This window comes from Nipponia nippon, unplaced genomic scaffold (genome assembly GCF_047370975.1).
Source record: "Nipponia nippon isolate SJK-2023a ecotype South Korea unplaced genomic scaffold, ASM4737097v1 scaffold_2, whole genome shotgun sequence".
Lineage (NCBI taxonomy): Eukaryota > Metazoa > Chordata > Aves > Pelecaniformes > Threskiornithidae > Nipponia > Nipponia nippon.
In genome coordinates this window covers 1,531,968-1,549,955 of record NW_028262336.1, presented here as the reverse complement: position 1 = coordinate 1,549,955, position 17,988 = coordinate 1,531,968, and the positions used below count along the sequence as shown (strand labels likewise).

General features: G+C 41.2%; 1 protein-coding gene across 3 annotated transcripts in view; it reads right to left on the bottom strand.

Annotated features, from left to right (window-relative positions):
- Window positions 1–17,988, bottom strand: part of KPNA1 (karyopherin subunit alpha 1) — a 54,601-nt gene that overhangs the window by 28,992 nt on the left and 7,621 nt on the right. The window contains exons 1-6 of one of the 3 annotated variants that reach the window (XM_087757430.1): window positions 17,676–17,820; window positions 12,173–12,306; window positions 9,145–9,252; window positions 7,217–7,316; window positions 6,542–6,636; window positions 2,434–2,565 (exon numbers count right to left, since the gene is read on the bottom strand). In XM_087757430.1, coding sequence (XP_087613556.1) covers window positions 2,434–2,565; window positions 6,542–6,636; window positions 7,217–7,316; window positions 9,145–9,252; window positions 12,173–12,301 — 564 coding nt within the window. In that variant the 5' untranslated portion in view covers window positions 12,302–12,306; window positions 17,676–17,820. Of the gene's footprint in view, window positions 1–2,433; window positions 2,566–6,541; window positions 6,637–7,216; window positions 7,317–9,144; window positions 9,253–12,172; window positions 12,307–17,675; window positions 17,821–17,988 lie in introns of those variants that run through there. The other 2 variants (XM_087757429.1, XM_087757431.1) reach the window with 2 other exon arrangements.

Here is a 17,988-nt window from a genome sequence, read left to right as displayed (position 1 = left end):
TACATATACTAATCAAGACGAGAGTCATCTGGAAAAACGCTATGCAATTCTGTACTAATGCTACCCTGTAACGCAGAAATTCAACAGCTAACATTTAAGTGCTTAATGCTTTTTGTTTTAGTAGATATTATGGTGAAGTGTTTGGGTTATTTAAAAGCAGCCGGATAAAACAATTTCTTTCACGTTGGCCTGCCTTAAACCCGAAGTCAGCTGTGAGCAGGGCTGCAAGCTTTAGAGCTGCAGCACAGAAATCCACCGTGAAAAGGTGCAGGTAACACTTCGCAGTGGTACGTATTCCTTTCTTAGCACAGCTTTCTACAGAGTAATTTGTAAGTGGTATTTAAAGACTTACTGGTAACAGAGAGATCACGGATTCAGGACCTGAATTACATCAAAAAATATTTTCCAGTAATTATAACCCACTCCGCCTGCCTGCAATCTGAACTTCAACATGTCAGCAGTTTATTAGGAGGCAGAGGGGGAAGGAGACAGATAAACTACTTAACTGTGGCCCCTAAGCTCTTCTGTTAATTCACACATCTTAAGGCTGAAGGCTGCACAACTCATTCTAAACAGGTTCGCTCTTCCCACCTGCTCTCTCAACATCAGCACCGATGATAACAACAACCTAATAAAAAAAGCCAAGTTAGCTCTTGCACAGAAGATCATCAGGAGCAAAAAAAAATGGAGTAGTCCTTACCACACTCAAAGCACTGATCATACTGCAGGAACAGCACTCTCTAAGTGATGGTTGAATTTGGAAAGTAGTGCTACCCCAAAAAACTCAAACCCTAAAAATCATCATATAGCCAAGTCTGAATGGATTTTCACATGGGCAGAACACAGCATTTATCCGCCATTGTGGCAAGCTCCCTATCACATTTCTAGTTTCTACAACAACAAAGACTCATTTCCTCAAAGAAAGCTAAAAAACAGACAAAAAAAATACTTATTTCCTTTAATGTAAGTTTCTCAAGCACCTGAATTCAATTTCTCTTAAAAAACCTTTTCCAAAAGAATTCAGCCTGAGACAGACCATTGAAAATGGAAAGTTGCGGAGTGGAAGAACTAGAAAGCTATAAGCAACTGTGGAAAAATAGAAATCTGTCTGTCTTGTGGAAACTGTTAGGCACCTTTAGGTACAGGTGGTACATTCTGAGCCAGCTGTAAGAGAGAAAGGCGAGTTACACAAGGAGATCCAGTGCTTATGAGTCGGGGCTCCTCCAAACATGCATCTCAATACAGCCAAACGCAAGGTCAGACATCTAGGAACAGAGAATAGAGGTCACACTTACAGGATGGAGAACTGAACCCTGGGAGTCAGTGATTTTGACAAGAACAATGGATCATATCGGATAATCGGCTTAACCCGAGTTCCGGGCCAGCTTCTGTGGCAAAGAGTCCGCAAAGACATCTTGGATATTTACAGAGCAAAGTATCGAGTAGAAATTAAAATGAGGTACTACCTCTGCAAACAGCATTGCTGGAAGAGTGCTACTGGAATGTCCAGTGCTTGTAATTTCACCACCACAAAAAGTTATTGAAACAAAGAAACGTTCAGAAAAGGGTCACCCAAAACCAAACCACAGAAATACCCTCATAATGATAATTCAGAGCTTAATTTCATTTGCTCAAGAAAAGCTTAAGCTATGGTTTGTAAGTAGCTATAGGAAAAAACAGAGAGCTTACTAATGGAGTAGACAATGAAACAAAAGCAAATACCCGGACCCAAAGCTAGTCAAATTTGTACAGTAAAGGTACATACTTTCAAGTTAGGATTAAGATTAACTGAAACTCTCTTTGTTAACATGATTAATATTTCATCACCCTAAGTCTTCAAAGCGAGATTATGTGTCTGCAATACACCCTTGTTCAAACACAAGCTATGGACCTCACGCAGAAATTACTGAGCCAAATGTTTGGTCTGTGCTTTACACTGATCCCTTCGGGCCTTAAAGAATATTCGTCTACTCGGTAAGGAACATAGAGAACAAACCGTAATTTCCACTCATGCTTTATCTTCAGGAGAAACAAGCATGAACTTTCCATCTCTAAAGCAATTTTTTAAACAAGGCTTCTTGAATGCCTCAATACACAGAAAACTATTAACCCGTTAGAGATCAAAGTGCATTATCCCATTGGCTGTGGTTAAATATAGCATTGCCAGAAAAAGAAAAATACAATACTCTCTTAAGATATTTTAACACATACTAGGTAGAAAGGAACTGTTGTGCAAAACTGCCAAACACTACATTTCCTCTAAAGGCTTGCTTTCTTACAGGATAGCCTTGTTCCTTTCTGGGGAAGGGGGAAAAAAAGCAAACTAGAACAAACAATACAAACAAAAAAACCAAAAACAAACAAAAAACCCCACCAACCCCACAAACCACCACACGTACACACAAAAAACCCAACACCGTTCTTAATCTTTACCTGTTCCTGTACATCTTCAAACTCTGAACTAAGCAGCTCTATGAAGATGGGGACGGCGCCTGCTTGGATCACTATTCGAGTCTGAAGAGAATTTCCCGAGGCAATATTTGTCAGCACCCATGCAGCTTCAAACTGGAAAACAAAATACAAAAGAAAGCTTACCAGAAGCCTTCTGTGCCACACCAAGAATGAAGACTAAATGTCTTTTAAAGACAGAAAGACCTGGCATAGGGAAAGCATGAGATAGTATTAGTTAACACAGACAATTTGCAAAGTAAGAATCAGAATCATAGAGTTATCGATATCACTTGAACTCAAAATTTGCAGAAGTTCCTTGTGAAAACAAGATCAGGTTTGCTGTGGCTTTTCAAATACTATTTTTTGCTATGCAATTATATTACCTTTGGACTGTTCTACTGCCTTTTCCTACTGGCCAAGACCAATACACAAAAAAGGAGTCTCCCCACAGGACATGGGATACCTGCACTCACTGAATCAGCAATGATATTCCTGAAGATGCACGAAGAGAGACACTATCAACATTGTTTCACAAAACTTGATGGATATAAAGCAAATAAAAGCCATGGAAAAAACAAGCAGGAAAGGAGATTTCATTAAAAAAAAAAACAACAAAAACCCCTTTGTGATAACAACCTGGTAGCACTCTGCAACTACAGCAAACTACTCCTCTCCAGCTCTGGGGATCAGTATTGCTGCCCAGCGTTACTAGTGTGTGACGTTTTTATTCAAGACTTGAAGCAAAACTGAGATCCTGAATTAACGCTTTGCATCTTCTAAGTGTTTTTGTAATTTATTTTTATTTTAATCTCAGCTTGCGAAAGCATTAACTTTTTAAGCTGAAACGCAAATTTTAACACTACCTGATACAGACCTCAGAAAATACAGATCCTAGAAATCTAGATTTTGGTAGATTTCTGCACACTTTTCAGTCCAAAAATTGTTACGCTGCATTAGCAAATTTAAAACCTATCAGATACATTTAGAATCTAGAGAACGAAAAGACTGCTAAAAGTTGAAAAGGCAAAAATCAACGAACAATAAAAATGGAAATTGTATGCTATAACTGACCAATTTTGACATTCCTAAGGAATTTTATTAAACTGATGTTGATCCAGAAGTATCCAGTGAAAATCCTGACATGCTTTCCAAGACTAGCTATCTCTGAAGAGCAGCAAGGATTTACATGTAGGATTTAATCATAAAAGTAAATCCTTCTAAGGAGATGCACAGAATCCTGAAATGGGCCTGCAGTAAGAACTCAACAATTAAGCCTAGGCTTGTAAAGCTTTTAATTTTTAAGTGTTATTAATTATTAAAGACTTCAGGTTTAAAAATACAGTTAATTCTGCCCTCCTGACCAACTAAAGGAGAAATCATCTTCTGGTAAGATGTGATCAGAAGAAACAATTCCAAAATACATGGTTGTCATACCCAAAGAGCATGGGCTCCAATAAGGCAGAAACACACAATGTCAAAAGACTCGTCGTTAATGAACTAGAAGCAAAACGTTCTGGTCAGAGCTTAAGGCCAACATAAAATGTACTTGCTTTCCTGTAACTTTACTTTCTCTGGAGTGAGTATCCAGTGTTTCGTGACACAGTATAACAGGATTATTAGTCATCTTTCAACCACAGAGGTTTCTTACTCATATTTTAGAACTTGCCCTTTGGCTTCCTAACGGATCCACCAGGTCGAACTGTTCACAACTCAGACTCACTCTCTCACCAGTCAAACACCCATAACGGAGAAGAAACATGAGGTATAAACAGCTTAATCAAATTTAAGACCAAATAGCAGGTACTTCTTGCTCAAATCTGTACTTCAAATATTTATAAAATAAGTTTTGCTTATGAGCTAAGCATAAGATCTCCCCATCTTTTGTGGAATGAAGTTCCGTTAAACTGAGCTCTTCCCAACATCTAACTAGGACCAAGGGCAAATGAGATGATGCCCTTGTGCGAGCACCACTTAACGTTTCAGACGGCCTAAGTTACAGAAAGGTTAGCTGAGGGACAGCTTCCTCCTCCCTCTCCACTGCAGACACCCGATGCTCCAGGATGTATAAACTAAGGAACAGCCACATGCAAACAGCAAAGGACAGAAAACCAAAATACTTTATGATAATTGAAGTTAATTAAGTAGGAAGAGGAAGAAAACCTCATCCAAGGGATGATCTCGGTATCTGTGTGGTATTGTTCCTTTTTAAGATTTCCCTTTCCATCACAAAAAGATTTTGCACATGAGACAAATTTTCTTGTTCACGTATGGTTTAGGTGAGCATGGAGAAGAGGGAAGCTTTTTTAAGTCTCGAAATTGCCTGAGTAAAAACTGGACAGAGGAACTCCAAACCAATTAGGCCTTCCTACCACTGATACCAGAAACCCAGTTTTTACTGAATATTCTATTGACAACACAGAAGAAAAACGGAGCATAAAGTCACATCAGGTTCCAAGTTCATCAACATGGAAGAGTTTCCATATTCAATCCCCCATACAAGTACCTATAGTATCTGAGCAAAAAAATGTTGCAGTGTTTCCAGAATGAGTTGAAAATCCTTTCCTTTTACAGCCAGGCTAGAGTCAGGAATGCCTAGAACGGGAAGCCCAAAATCTACGCCCGTGCCAAGGAACACTCTTGGAAACACTGACAGAGTAAAAACTAATATTAAAAAGTGAGGTCAAGAGGAACTTCCTAACTGATCACAGCAAAAAGTTCTACCTGCAGACCCCGGGCTGCCAAGCGGGCAGACAGATTTGGCAAGATGAAGGAAAATTAGCCAGTTAGAACGGAATATCAAGAGCAATGTGCTCGGGTTTGTATTTTCAATGCTTTGTTACAAACTCTTTAGGACAAGCTTGGAAGTTTCAACTTGGACTGACTTTTGCTCTTTCCATGTAAAAAATCAATACAACACATGTTACACCAGTAAGCCCATCAGAATTTGACTCAGTGTACGATTGCTTTTGAAGGTTTTTTAAACTAGAGATGTATCTGCATTTGATGAAGTATCTTCTACCCTTATCTTCCCTTCCTATTCAAATATGTCCATCAAATACTAGGAACTCGTTTCACTTTATCTGCCTGTCTTAGGCTTCCACACCAGAGCCCTATAAGTAATAAAAGACATTCCATTTTTTTTAAAATATCAGACTTACAGATTTATCAGATTACAAACTTTCCACTGGAGTTGTAAACCAATAAACTAGGTCAAATCTGATACATACTCCTAGTTACTGTCCACAGCCTCCTCAAAGGCAGCTAACAGACCTTTGGAATTCTGTGGCTATCAATTTGAAAAGTAATTCCTATAAATGATACCTTTACCTCTAATGTGTAAGACAAGAGTATCAATTTTTTGCACATATCCACTCACCAAAATTTGGATTTCACATGGCATTAACAAACTTGTTGCCTTATACACTGTGAAAGAATATTGATTCTAACCTATATATTGTATTTAATGGTTACCTGTTAACATTTTTTTCTTTTACTAGATGATTCATTTTCTTTCATTTTCTACTAGCTCAGAAGAAAGAACTCTGACCAGAAAAAAGGACAGCTGGAAATGAGACAAAGCTCCGAGAAGCAAGTCCAAGGCAAATTAACCACCATTGTAGCAGACGCAAATTAGTTTTTCAAACCAAAACAAGTTTCAAGGTTTCTATGTTTATCCTTATGGATTGTAATTCAAATTCTAAACTTGTTTTAATTTAATCAAAAATTTAAGTCATAATTCTAAAGATTTACAACTGTCTTCAATTAGTACAAAAAAAGACAAACACTAAAGTTTAGTTTAATAGCTTTTCATCTGTTGAGGTCCAAATTTCAAACTCTGTTTTTGTTACATGACAAAGTGTAAAGACCCCATCGTAGCAATCACACAATGCAACTCGGACGTCTCTCTCTCCCTCCTGTCCCCAGGGGTCGTGCTAGAAACCCTGAAGATAAAACAGCTTTTTTAACCTAGGGAAGAAAAAGTGAGGAAGTACATCCAATTAAACAAATCACTGATTTTTTTTTTCTACCTAATTTGCATCACCAAATGCCTTCGTAATATAGGAAGACAGATATATTTGTATTTGTTTACCTGTAATGTACAGTTTTCTTTTCGTTTGAGGAACTCCACAAACCTGGCCACCACTCCTGGTGTGCTTATGACTTCATCTATTGGGGGATTTGGTTCTATTTAAAATAAAAAGCAGAGTTAGATACATTCATTTCTTTGTAGGGAAGTTCTCAAATTACCGCATCAAAATAATATCCAGTGACATACCGACTCCTCTTTTCTGAGAGCGTGTTCTTTTTCTACAATACTGCTTTACCTTTACTAAAAGGCAATGGATTACTATCTGTCACCGTAAGAAGACTCCAGCTTGAATTTGGAGGTAACGAGGTAACATGATTCAAAAGACGAATGTACTCAGTAATTCGGGCAGACCAACTTCACAGCAGCAGTCCTGTGCAGTCCCTCTGGCGTGCACACATGCAGAGGAACTTTGGTATGTCAGCATATTTGAGCCATAGAGACGCAGCCTACAATATTTAAACTTACTTTCAAGAGTAGACATCCCATCTGCGTCACGTAGTAGTTATACAGATTTCAAGAAAAGAAGTGACTATTACATACACCTAGCTGATGTTTTCCAAAACAGAGCTTCACCCAGAAATTTCTGTATGAAAAACTCAGTCCTTATTGCTGTCAAAGTAAAACCATGTGCCAGGGATGCTTCTACATTTTTCTCCAAGTAATTTCAGCCCTTACCTTTAGAAAGAAGCTTTCGGAATTTCTGGGTGGCTGAAAGCTGCTGTTCTGGACTATTGGAGAAAATCATCTCAATCATATCAGAGGTGATGACTGCACTCTAGGATTCAGGTGGAGGAGAGAGAATGAGAGTGACAGAGAGGAAGAGGGAGAAGAAAATCCGGGATTAGTGGTAAAAAGGATACAACATTTGCTAAACTGCTATCAATTTTATCTTTTATTGAGTAAAACCCAAATAAGACTAGTACGGGCAACAAATGCGTCATCATACATGTACATCTACATAAGCAGCATCATTCTGAAGTGTAGTCTGTCTTCTCTGGAAGCCAAAATTCAAATTTTACTTAAGCTATGGCACGAAAATTATTCTTCAGAACCTCTCACCGGTATTCTCTCCCCTTTTTTTTCCCCCTATCTCCCCTCCTCTAAAATAAATGTAAAATTGTCAGCTTGAGGAAAAGGTAGTTTAAATTGGAATAGCAATTACTGTTATGCAAGAACAGATTATGCTATCGTTTAGATTTCTGCAACATGTACATTTTGAGTCATTCTCTTACACCGAAATGGACAGGACCTGTCATTTTCACCAGAGTTGACAAACCTAATGCTTGTCATTGTAAGCAAATAGAGTATTAAATTTTCCATAACACTGACAGTTTCCACTAATACAGCTAAATTAAATCAGCAGCCTTTCTTATGCCAGGCAAAATCTGATATTCTGTTCATCACACATGTAAACCCATGTAAAGAAGCATAAGGAAAGTCAGATTTTTTTTCTTCCTCTTCTTCTGATCTAAATCCTTAGATAGATCTGATCCAAACCCTCAGACAGATACGGAGACAGATGACAGTGCTGAAAATACTTAAGCTTTGTCTGTAACAGCCAGCAGCTCCAACTCTTAAGACCCTGAAATTAACGATACTTAAAATAGTAAACTGTATAATGGTAGTATCTATCTCAATTATATAGGCTCCTTTCCTTACTTTTTACTATCTATTCATTTCATACAAGCTTCCATGCAAATGATTAAATGGTACTTACGACTTGTCTGACGTTTAAAGACTATTTTGAAGAGTAAAACAATACCTTCTATTAGTGCTCTGCCACATTGTTTATAGGCAACGCTCTTTTTCTCAGGAATTTTCAAGGCTGGTATAACATCCAGCAGAAACCAAGCCCAGCCTGATTTCTATGAAAACATCATTTGCCTACTCTGAATACAGACACAAGTGTGAAGATCAGTGGTCAGACTTTTAAGGGCTGCACTGTCCTTAAACCTCTCTGTTACAGCCCGAATCTCTTGCCATTTTTCTTTCCAGGGAGAAGACTGTGGTAAAGAAACAGGGAGAAAGCAGAAAAGTCTCATTTCCACTAAAAGGTTTTCCTGCCAGATGAAATTCCAGCTTGGAAAGGAGTTTAAGGACACATGCAGATAGATAAGCTAGGTCTAGCTGTGTTTCCAACACTGCCTAAAAACAGTGCCACCTGAAAGTCCTCTAACAAAGTCTTCCACTGAGCTCCTTTTTACTCTGTAAACTCCAATAACACATTGCCGGGTTTGTATTTTCATGTTTCAAGCATTATGAATTTCAGATTAAAAAAACCCAACAACTCTGTGCAACAGTTGATAAAATCAGCCGTAACGGTGAACATCAAAGCCAGGAAGTAATCAGCCTGCCTGGAACAACGACATTTTATTTCATTTTCTTGAAAGCATATCCACGGAGCAACCACTCACTCTATCCATAACTTTCTTCTCTCATGTCATCTGTTTCAGGGCAGTTCACCGAGAAAGGTGTTTAAGAGCTGTCCATAAGCTCTTTGAATGCCGTTTTCCACATTTTTCTGCAATTCCATTCCCCTCAAGTCACCGCATGACAGGCTTGCTCAGTTTCAACAAACACTGTATTCCTTTCTCATCACTTACAGAAGTCATCTCCATGTTGTTCATCTGAGCCTCATGGAAGCCACCATCTGACATGACTTCCTCCTCCGCTTCTTCCTCAGCTGTTGCAACATTTCGGCGTTTAAACAACTAAAGAGAGAAAGCATTTAATAGATATTATATAGCCAATATATACACAGCATGTCACGTTAGGCTGCAATAAAAGTGACGTACGCTGTCACCTGAAAGAAGCCAGTGCCCTGGTTTCAGCTGGGATAGAGTTAGTTTTCTTCTTAGGAGCTGGTATAGTGCTGTGGTTTGGATTTAGGATGAGAATAATGCTGCTAACACCCTGATGTTTTACTTGTTGCTAAGCAGCATTTATACTAGCCAAGGACTTTTCAGCTTCCCATGCCCTGCGCGGTGCATAAGGAGCTGGGAGGGGGCACAGCCAGCACAGCTGACCCAGACCGGCCCAAGGGCTACTGCATACCATATGACATCATGCCCAGTATATAAACTGGGGGAAGAAGAAGGAAGGAGGGGATGTTTGGAGCGATGGCGTTTGTCTTCCCAAGTCACCCTTATGCATGACGGAGCCCTGCTTTCCTGGGGATGGCTGAACACCTGCCCGCCGATGGGAAACAGTGAATGAGTTCCTTGCTTTGCTTGCGCGCGCAGCTTTTGCTTCACCTATTAAACTGTCTTTACCTCAACCCACGAGTTTTCTCACTTTTACTCTTCCAGTTCTCCCTCCCATCCCACCGGGGCGGGAGCGAGCGAGCGGCTGCACGGTGCTTAGTTGCTGGCTGGGGTTACACCACAACAGCTAGTGTGCTGGCTACAGGCCTCCTCCAGACAGTAAATGGAGAAAGTTTAGTTATGGAGTAAATGAAAACAGCGATGTGATAGAATACTGGCTCCCAACATTTCTGGAAAATCCTCACTGACATTCCCTTCTCTTCTCCATCGTCCCCCTCCAACCTACGAGCTCTCGCTAGCTTCCAGACAATTGCTTTCTTGCAAATGAGTGGCAGAGGACGCTGGGGCTCAAAGACCTGAAAAATTGCTGCGCATAACAGATCTCTGCAGAACACCTGCAGAGGCTGGGGTAATTGAGTTGCTGTGGCAGAGAGGGCTTTGGAGGATGATCACATGGGATTGGTCTAAAGAAACGACACTGGGATGAACAGAATTTGGTTGCTACCACTTAGAGAAGGTGCCCAGTTTGAGCTGTCACGAGGAGAGCTAGAGAGGCTACAGCTTCTCCCCTTAACCCAGCTGTCTCATTGGAAGAAGCATTAGCAATGACAAGATGGGTTTGGGGGTGCTGCTTGGCCTGTTGAGGTCAGGAAAGAAGACTCCAGCATCAAGCCATGTCCGATTTGCACCACTGCAGACAGGCAAGGCAGAGCCCTGGGGCAGACCTGCTGTTACTCTTTCTCTCCAGAGAAGATGGGGAGGAAACAACATGCAAAACTGCTGAGTCTACAGCAACCCTAGGTCAGTGACAGGCATCCTTGGGGAACGCTGTTCCTTCAAAGCTACTCTATGATGTGCCGAGTCAAGCTCAAACGTGCTCAAATACGATCTTAAACAAAAATTCATACGTTGGCAAGTTACGTGAAAATTCAGAGGCCTGAGGCTGGTTTTGTGGGGTTGTTCAGCTTAAAAAAAAAAAAACAAACAACACACCACAAAAACAAAAAACGGTATTTAAACAAACTTCAATGGCCTATGTGCCAAATACATAAAAGAGAAGAACCTGTGCAATGTCTGAAATTATAGAGTGGCAGATTCTGCTTGCAGCTCCACTTCTGTTCCACTGTCAGTCCAGTTAGGACTAACAATTTTCCTTCACAGAAGGAAATACTGCCATACACTTTATTGAGCCAACCTGTAGTAATCAGGTCCAACGGCAGTCAGAAGCACAGATAGGACAGAAAATGACTCATCGTTTTCCTCATTTAGTAACGGCTTTACAACTAAGACCGACGATGTTCTATGCTACCAGTAGTCTGCAAGTGCTACCTGCGGTTACTGAGCAAAATCCAGAAGTATTGCAATTCCTGACTTTCCTTGAAAGCATCTGACACCGTGAAAGCGACATGAAACAGAACAGATTACCCACCTGACCCACCCACAAGCATACTACTATCTTCCTTCTAACTCCAGAAACCTCAACACTGATGAGGAAAGCTTCATTACAACTTTGTTTGAAACTGAACCAATCCCTTAGAGCTTCCAATGAACACAACTAAGAACAAAAGGGAGAATTGTTCAGTGCTACCTCATTTTGTCAGAAGATGGTTTGCATCATGTCTTGTCACGGCTGCTGTTTCCCGATTAAACCTGCAGAGCACTTTGCAATGTGAATGAAGCAGTAAGAACTAGCAAGACATGAGCAGGGAGAGAAGCTTCTTTTCCAATAATTCTTCTCCATCATTTTGCTTACAACACATACTAAATCCACTACTCAAGGTACCAGTCTTATGGGCACAAGCGTAGCATGAACTTTTGTCAATTCATAAATTAACTGAAACTTAAAAGACAGAAAATTGAGAAGAATCAGGTCAACAAATTATTTCTTCCCTCAAGAAAATCATTACTGCAACTTATAAGGACTTGGTCAGACCTTCTCCTCCTCTTATTCTAGCTCTAATGTTTCCTTCCATTTCACGCCAGCTTGCCACTCTTTGAACAGAGATTAGAGCCACCACAACTCAGGTAGCAAAACCACAAAAACACACCCACCATAAACAAATAACAAACCAGGAATTCCTCAATCACCTTCAGTGCAAGGTGAGACAGCTTTGTTCAAAACACCTTTATCGCCAGGCTGCTCTGGCCGATCTTGCACTGGAGCGAATGAGGAGCACTCACACTACGTTTTGTGGAGCTTGCAGAAGAGGCAATAAAGTCTGCAAGTGACTGATTTCAGACTGACTACGTATGACTCTGTCAGGGCAGGAATGACTAAGAAGGGCTTGGGAGAAGCAAAGAGCTAGAGACGGTGCAAGGCAAGACTGTTTCAGGAGTGGCTGCAGTTATCACAACTGTAGTACGGTACCTGTTCTTCTCTCTTTTGCTTCCGTAGTTGAAGACCCTCTTCCTCCCGCCTGCGACGCATCTCATCAGGGTTTAGAGATTTGTTCTTGTAGCTCTTCAGTCGGAAATTCTCTTTTCCTGAGGTCGTCATGATTCCTTTACAATGCAATTAAAGAGAGAAGTCAGAAAACAATTACTCTTCTGCAACACATCATTTTATATTCTGTCTCCGTCTCTCAATCTCTGTAGCCGTGCACTTCCAGCCACTGCCCTCCATCTCCCATCACCTAACTTCCAACAACTTAGACGGTGTAAAGCGAGATTTCACAGAATTGTCACTTCGGTGTGCCAGTTCTTCACAGACTAACAAACTTCTATTTTACTCACTGAGGCTGCAAGGCATGAATAAGTTAAATATTCTATTAAGAAAGAACTGAGATAGAGAAGGCAGAGGATACAGCCTGGGCTGAAAAGAAAGCTGCGCTAATAAATCTTAACATTTCTCCATGCAGGGAATTAGCCAAACTAGTTATTTTCCCCTGTCTTCCCTTAAAAGTGAAAGGGTCTTAGCAGCTTTTTAGCTTAATTCACTCAGCAAGTTAGTACAGGTGCTATTTTGCACTCCAAGCCCACATTTTAAGTTAATTCAATACAATTCTGTGTTCCTTCTATCCAGACAAGACCTACAAGAAAAACGAAACGGAGAGAGAAATTTCAGGTGAGGATGGCTTAACCACTGAAAATGCTCACTCCTGCAAAGCAAGCAGTGCTATTCTTCCCCTCCTCCCCACCGCCAGCCTCTAATCCTGCCACTGCTCAGGCAGGAGGGCCTTTTTTCAGTCTAGGATTTCGAAGTACTGTCTTGTGCAACTCAGTGGATCGGCATTTATAGCTGACCATGATGATTTTCACATGTATTGTGCTGCACTTTGGAGCTGCTCCGCATAAAACAACAGCTATAGAACTGTGCGGAAAGACCACGCCACCCTTAATCAAAGGGCTGTGGATCACGCCTCTACTCTTAGTCCTCCATTCTGCTGCCGCTTCTCTCCTTACATCCCCCCTTTAAATCCGAAAAAGGCTGGGAACCAAATTCAGAGCATCTCGGTATTTCCATGCATCTTCATACAGACGCAGAAGCTCCAATACGTTGTTAATACCTGCAAATCCGTAATACAAACTTTAGGAAACTACACGATATAAGAAGTTACTCTACAGGGCTTTTAAGGGTCTCTTTCAAATGCCGTAACATGTTGTATTAAATATGCTACCTACCTCAAATTCCCTAAGCACAGAATCACCAGGTGATAAATGATCTCCTGTGCACTTTTTACTTTAAAATGGAGCAACATGAGTGTATGCAGACTCTAAACAGCTTAGGTTTCCTATTTAAAATACATCAAACACATAATCGAGTCTGATCTAACCTCCTCTTCTTTCAGTTAGCACAGAGACTAAAAAAAAAAAAAAAAAAAAAAAAAGAGGATACCCAAATGTGCTTCTCATTAGAGCCTCTTTTTAAGTTGCGGCTACCTGACAACCGTTTGTAAGAATCCTGATGATCAGAACTGACTTTCACAGAAGACATTTCAGGCATTACCTCAAGCATTACTCTGTTCTGCCAACTGGGATTGAAAAAACTGTTAAGGGACACAAAACTACTGTTATTCAAGATTCGTTACTCACGGACTGCACTGAATGCAACACAAAAACCTAGCATATAGGCAAGTAATTCAGCAGCCTAATTCTGCTGAAAAGGCTCTGGCTGAAATGGCTTTTTTTTTTAAATAAAGGTCCTACAAAAAGATAAATCTCAGAACGCCAGAATCATAGAATTGTCAAGGTTGGAAAAGACCCTTAAGATCATCGAGTCCAACCGTTAACCCAGCGCTGCCAAGTCCATCTATACCATGTCCTCGAGCACCACATCTATCCGTTCTTTAAATCCCTCCAGGGATGGAGACTCAACCCCTTCCCTGGGCAGCCTGGGCCAACACTTGACCACCCTTTCGGGGAAGAAGTTTTTCCTAATATCCAACCTAAACCTCCCCTGGTGCAGACTGAGGCCGTTTCCTCTCGTCCTATCAGTTGTTACTGGGGAGAAGAGACCGACCCCCACCTCGCTACAACCTCCTTTTGGGCAGTTGTAGAGAGCGATGAGGGCTCCCCTCAGCCTCCTCTTCTCCAGGCTGAGCACCCCCAGCTCCCTCAGCCACTCCTCATAAGACCTGTGCTCCAGACCGTTCACCAACTTCGTTGCCCTGCTCTGGCCACGCTCCAGCCCCTCCATGGCCTTCTTGGGGTGAGGGGCCCAGCGCTGAGCACAGCACTCGAGGGGCGGCCTCACCAATGCCGAATACAGGGACACCATCACCTCCCTGGTCCTGCTGGCCACACTATTCCTGATACAAGCCATTGGCCCTCTTGGCCACCTGGGCACACTGCTGGCTCATGTTCAGGTGGCTGTTAGCCAACACCCCCAGGTCCTTTTCCACCAGGCAGCTCTCCAGCCACTCCTCCCCACGCCTGCAGCGTTGCCTGGGGTTGTTGTGACCCAAGGGCAGGAGCCGGCCCTGAGCCTTGTTGAATCTCATGCAGTTGGCCCAGCCCAACGATCCAGCCTGGCCAGGGCCCTCTGCAGGGCCTCCAGCAGATCAACACTCCTGCCCAGCTTGGTGTCACCTGCAAACTGACTGAGGGCGCACTCAATCCCCTCATCCAGATCATCAGTGAAGATGTTGAACAGGACCGGCCCCAACACTGAGCCCTGGGGAACAGCACTGTAGAAGTTCCCTACATCACTCTTAACAGCTTAGAGACCCCTTTCTTCCTGTGTTGAGGTGTCTGAGCTTAAAGTGTTCACGTTTCTTGCAATACGCTTGGCAATGACGTTTTCTTCCTGGTTTTAGTTTAAATGACTACTACCTGTATATTAAACACACAAACGATTTGGGGAAGCCCTGGATTTTAACTGTAAAAAGAAGTTCAGGCTAACAAATGCTCAGAGCACAAAATTTCTTCTGTTTCTAAAACATTTTGGAAGAAATATTTGATGTATTTTAGAACTAGCAAAATGAACTTGAACACCAGATGGAGAACCCTGAGCTAAGAGGACCTGCCTAGCAGGAAAACGGCTTTGCGGCCACTCCAGTCAATCGGCCCTTCAACGTGAGCAAACATGGGCAAACACAACAGCCCAGGTAAGATCTCAGGCCTTCCGTGACATTATTAATAATTCTCTATTTTGGGCTGAAACACGTCTTCTCAAACTCACAACACTATATTTGCCTGCATTTGGGATTTCAGGACTTCGATAGCAAATGTGGTCATTTCACACCTTCGCTTTCAATCCCTAAAAGTTCTTAATTTAAAAAAATCCTTGACAGGGAACATCTTCATTTCTTAATACTGAATTTCACCTAATTTCTATTATATAGGCCCTCTGTATGATGTTCCAGCGTTTCTAAACATCAATGACACCATCCAGCTTCATCACCAGCCAGTTTCCTTAGCGTATTCTTCCTTATCGTACTTACCCAGTTTCCCCTCATCTCCCAACTTGTCTATTAATTTCTTCCAATGAATTTTGCTTCTGACTTTAAGGTGGTAATTTTCATTTTTCCTCTCAGAGCTCTATTAGCCCTCTCCCATTGTACATCATATCATCATTTCATTTATTGAAAATACAGGTACGGGATTTATTTGAATTCTCTGATTTTACCTCAACCCCTCTACCTAACGGCTTTACAAGAATTATCTTCTATTTATTACACCCTTCACAAGCTTTAGCTGCAACTTTTGCCTATGTTCATTTCTGACTTTCCAGACAGCTCGCTTTGCTGACTAACCCCTTCCCTTATTTTTTGAATAATCTGTACACTTAAAATCCTTTCAAAACAGCATATTGTGTTTTACCTGGGAGTAAAGCCTTCCTACAAATTCCTACCACCAAATGACTGGGAAGACAGTTTCTTCTATTAAAGGTTAAAAAAAATTAAGCTCCTTTCACCACTGAGAAGTTACCATTTCAACTAGTAATGAGTTCAATAATTTATTTCATAGTAGTCCCTCACTGGTACTAAATAAACCAAATCCCAACACATAGACACATATCCATTTTATACACCTGCCTACCTAACCTGTATAACTATTAAATCCAAAGTTATTTTCTGAAAGCAGCTTTTGTAGTATCCTCAATATCTCCTAAAATCAATTCTTCCTTCATCATTCTTTTACTGGGTCCCTGACTACTGGTGAAAAATTCAATGACCACATGCAGGATTTCGTCTAACCCACACCTGCTGTTAGCATCTTTAGACCTATTCAGCGTGAGCACACGCATTATTTTTTTAGGACTGAAAAATATAATAATCCTCTGTTAGTTGTTACGGTCATCCAAGGATTGTTTGCTTCAAATCTCCTCTTCCATTTTTCAGGATGCAGCCTTTCCCTCAGACTAAACCACAGAGGCAAAACAACTTCAAATTGCCTCACTCGTCTTCAGCAGTTCTGTTGTGGCTTAACCGAAAATCTTTCGATGGTCGCTTTAAATTCGCCCGTGGTAATTTCTTCACAGCAAACAGCAAACCCTGGATCTTCTCTGCACTATCAAAATTAATGCTACTTCTGGTGAAAATCTGTGGTGGTTGTCATGGAAATGTTCTACCCAGCTTTTCTTTCCTAAAGATAGCATAGTATTTTCCACATTTTTTGGATACTCCTGTCTACAGATAAAAACCTCTGGCAACCTGGTGAGGAGTTTTCATGCTGTATTTTGGGGGTTTTTGTGCAGCACCACTAAAACCCCATATGACACCTTCTCCTCCTCAGTTTGGCTGCCATGAAAAAATGATTTATAGTAAAATTTAAAACACCGCCTATTCCTGAAGGTCTGCATTTCCCTAAGGAAATCATTCAAATTTTTCGCTGATCAAGACAAGTACCCGACCAAACATGGATGTGTTCTAGGCACACACTTCTAGGAGAAAGGAAAAGTACTGCACTTCTCCTTGCTTATCAAGTCAAAGAAATTCAGAGGCACTGGGAAACACAGAGTCACTTACTGCAATAACCTACCTTGGCCCAAGCAATCATCTAGATAGGAACAAAAACGAACTCCCTGCCTTCTTAAATCAGATATCACTGTCACTAGAATTCAGGGCTTTGCCAGAAGGAATGCCACGTGACTAATACTCTCGGATATTCCACACGTCAGAGGTATCCAGATGGAAAAATAAAGGCCTTACAAATCAAGACCTGCATAATGGTATATATAACCCAGATGACTGAAGCGAAGATGACCAAATGCATTGCTGATATTAAAGACTGTTAGAGACAAACCTTCCTTCTTTGGAATTAGGGGTGGGAATAAGAAGGAAAAAAAAAAAAAAAGAATGTATTTCAGAAGTGTAGACCTGTACAAGAAATTCTACCTTCCGATGAAAATACATCAGAAGAGGAAGACGTGAAAGCGAAGGCAGACAAGGAGGTTGAAGAGAAACGGTGTAAGTGATAAAAAAAGTTACCTTGAAGATCCACAATCCGACATCCTACCAGTCTGCATTTCCGAACTAACAGGCAGTCGTCAGAAGGAACGGATTCACTGGAGGCATACTTGTGAGCTCTACTGTACCGTCAAACTGCTGTCCCTCCTTTACATTGCTGCCAGAGAGACAGTGAAAAGATACGAGAGGCACTGCCGGCCCTGAAAGGACAACCCATGTTGGAAACGGCACTGTCAAGACGGAACTCTAAGCACTGTCAGAAGCTGGAATTATTCAAGATAAAAAAATGGTTCAGCTACGCTACAAAACCTTTACTTCCAAGGAGATTTTTGTT